This window comes from Pundamilia nyererei, unplaced genomic scaffold (genome assembly GCF_000239375.1).
Source record: "Pundamilia nyererei isolate P.nyererei 1_Seehausen unplaced genomic scaffold, PunNye1.0 scaffold00139, whole genome shotgun sequence".
In the NCBI taxonomy this organism is placed as follows: domain Eukaryota; kingdom Metazoa; phylum Chordata; class Actinopteri; order Cichliformes; family Cichlidae; genus Pundamilia; species Pundamilia nyererei.
Window position 1 is genome coordinate 1046335 of NW_005187540.1, and position 3418 is coordinate 1049752.

The 3418-nt window shown below is 45.3% G+C and overlaps 1 protein-coding gene across 1 annotated transcript in view; it reads right to left on the reverse strand.

The window, feature by feature from the left end:
* The window catches only part of tmem116 (transmembrane protein 116), an 8653-nt gene extending 5249 nt beyond the window's left edge, over positions 1–3404 (reverse strand). Inside the window, exons 1-3 of the mRNA XM_005744149.1 lie at positions 3093–3404; positions 1355–1401; positions 714–777 (exon numbers count right to left, since the gene is read on the reverse strand). Of these exons, the coding sequence (XP_005744206.1) occupies positions 714–777; positions 1355–1401; positions 3093–3182 (201 nt within the window). The 5' untranslated portion in view covers positions 3183–3404. The remainder of the gene's footprint in view (positions 1–713; positions 778–1354; positions 1402–3092) is intronic.
* Positions 3405–3418: the final 14 nt, after the last annotated feature.

The following is a 3418-nucleotide window of genomic DNA, read 5'->3' on the forward strand; positions in this document are numbered from 1 at the left end:
CACACACACACACACACACACACACACACACAGGGATTACAGCGTGCTGAGAAAGGATTTTAAAAGCTGGACGGAGGACGGGGCGAGGCTAATGTAGATGACCAGCAGGGGGCGACTCCTGGTTGTAGAGGCAAGTCTGATTGGACAGAAGCTTAGGAGAAAACGAGTCTCCTGTTCACCTGAAGACCTTTCTGGTGGGTTTCACGTCTCACTCAAACACGACGGCGGTTTTATGAACCTCATTAGGACTTGAGAAGGGCGGGGCTTCTTCGTGGCTGATCGGGTGTCTTTGTCCTACTTAGAGACTCTTCTGTATAAAACGATGAGTGCACCCAGCGGTTACATAATGTTTTCATTCTTATCCACATGAAGGTTAGAAAGCAGAACTGAATGTAAACATGTGAATGACAGTACATCTTTACATCTGAGTGTCCTAAAGTGATGCCTCTGCGCCGGGGAAATCTGACCTCGTTACAGCGTTGAACAATAGGCACAGTGTCAGCGTTCAGCCCCCTCTCATCACGCCTAGTTTCAAATCAGCGGCTCGGGCTGAGGTTTGGAAAAGAGAACTCGATAACACAAAGGGTGATTTCACAGCGGCCACGTCCAGCTTTTATAAGCACTTCCTCTTAATTATTTTAACTTTAAAGTTCAGACCACAGTTTATCTCACACAGTTTGTGCAAAGCGTCAGAGAACAGAGAAGCGGCTGACCTCGGGCTTCCGGCTGAGTCCCCGTAACATCAGGCAGCAGATGATGGAGCCTGAACCCAGAATGCTGCAAACACAAACACACATGATGAGTGGAACCTCACTGGAAGAGCTCGGTGTTTAATAAAGATGGCGTGAAAGAAAAACAGCTGATTGGAACTGCGCCTGCCTCTATTGTCTGAGCGCTGTGACCTCTGACCCCTCAGGTCTTTCCCACTGGTCCCACACTGGGTAAATGAACCAGCAATAAAAGCCTAATGTGCTCTGACGCAGCCCATTACAAACAAGCCTCTGTACAGGAACGTCCAACAGTCCGGCCGAGACGACGACTCGGATTATTAAAAATGCAGGATTTCAGAGTTTTACAGTAAAAAACAGCGTGTTCAGGTTTTAGACAGTAGCTCTGTGGGTCACCTACTCAGTTTGCCTACGTTACATATCAAAAGGTCAAATGTATGTGTCACTAAAATGTAGTTAGAGTATCTTGACTTTCCCAGTCATGTTTCCAGTTTTACTCCTGATAAAAACAGTAATGACGACAGTTACTGCTGCTGAACATGACTGAAGTCAAATAAGCTCTAAATTACTCATGAATGGCTTTTCTTTACTTTCCAGCTGTGCCTGTGGAGGATGAAGACACTGACCTGAGCACAGCCATGACGAGCTGGATCCAACTGACCACGACGTACACCTGCAGGGAAACAGGCAGGCGGTCAGCAGGCTGACACACACAGACACACACTGAGGTGTCTGCACAGACACACACACTGCAAACTTCACATTTCTTCACGATGAAGCACAAACATCAAACGCTCTTTTGTTACTTATTCGAGCTCTTAGAGCTGCGTGACTCTTAATGCGATTGTGCTTTAATCGATGCTGCAGCGAGTGTTCGTCTCTCGGTCAGGTCAGTTAACATCAGCTGCAGATGTGGGAGTGAAAGTGTTAAAAATAGAGACAAACAAACTGTGGGGGAAACACAAAAAACCCCAGAGGAAGTTCAGAAATTCACTCCGAGAGGAGAAAAAGGAAACCGTTGTAGTCTCATTATTACTTCTTTCTAAGATGTCAGTTTAACCGTCTTACACCGATGAGGGTTGAAATTCAGTTTTCAACACACAAAAAGACCAACAAGATAACGGCGAGTGCGCACAACCCTCAAAGTGCCCGCTGACCGCGGCCTCCTCCTACACAGAATAAAACTAAACACGGCCCAAACATCACAAACTGCAGTTCCTCTGACGTCCAGCAGAGGCTGCAGCAGTGACGTTACCGTGGTAACCTCTCTGTTAAGTGTAATTCGCAGATTTATCTGGACGTTAGTGAGCAGCAGTTAGCAGGTGACAGCGTTCAACATTCACGAAAGTCATTTTATCTGACGCTCTCACACTCCGATGGACGCGTCACATAACTCGGGGAATAGACCCTGTGCACGAGAAAATGCTAACTTCCTGTTTTAAGAATCATCCATCTTTTAAATACAGTCTGTGAGAATACATCAAAGTATAAATATGAATAAAATGTTTTAAGTAAATGTTTATATTTACTTTATATAAATATAATACATATAATATATATTTAATTATGATCAAGATCAATAGACATTTTAAAATAAACAACTCCATGATTATGTACAAGAGAATAAATACATATAAATATGACTCATCATTACTTAATGGAACTCTTCATACAGCGACCCTGTTTCTCATCACTGAGTCTGTCTCTAATGAGTTGTGCACCAAATGAAGAGTGAGAGGAACCCAGTGTGTTTATGATGACTGCTTTCTCTGCTTCTGCATTAAACCATCAGGTTATTATTGTTCAGCGGTGAGCGCGAGCACTTCAAAGCTTTTATTGGAAGTGAAATTTGTGAATTTATTTCACTTCCTTCAGTGAGAGATGCTCGATTTAGTGCAGCAGCACAAAAGCACGATCTGATTGTTTTACTGGACTTTTGGCAGATGTTGAACTGACGGAGTCTCCGAGTGCAGACGGAACAAACCGAGACTCACCACAGAAAACAAGCCGAACACATCCTGGACGTGGCTCAGAGTAAATCACACTTGGATGGTTTCCTCCGGTGTGCTGTTCACACAGAGTAGCAGCGCGGTGTACTGTCCCTTTAAGGCACAGAACGAGCTGCGGCATCACGCGTCTACATCAATATAATCTAATAATACGAGTATGGAAAACAGCTTATCTTTATTCATGCAGCACCATATCACGACTGTTGTTGTTTATTGTTATTGTATTGTTGTAGATCCCACAATAACACATAGTTCGAGTTTATTTCCACGTCACACTGCTGCTGAGCTCGTTAAAGTGCTTGAATGTGCGCAGTGATTCTGAGAGCACAGGAGGTGCTGATCGCGATGAGCTCACCTGCGTCCAGTCCTCGGCTCCGGTGGTGTTTGCTGCTGTGTGGTTGGTCATAATCATCTCGTCTGAAGACATCAGAAACTCTCTGAGCATTTCAAATAATCAAGCTGAAGGTGAGAAGGCCACGTGATCGTGCCTGGTCCTGGAGCGGTCAGCTGAGCCTCCCGTAGGCTGTCGGGACCAGCTTTTATCCTGCGGGATGGCACGGTATCCGCTGACCCCGCCCCCGGGGCTCTGACCACGCCCCCTGCCCGTGAGGGGAATACCCACCTGCCTGACGACGCCGCAGCTTCGCTTTTATTGAATTTTTTTTTTTTTTTTTTTTTTTT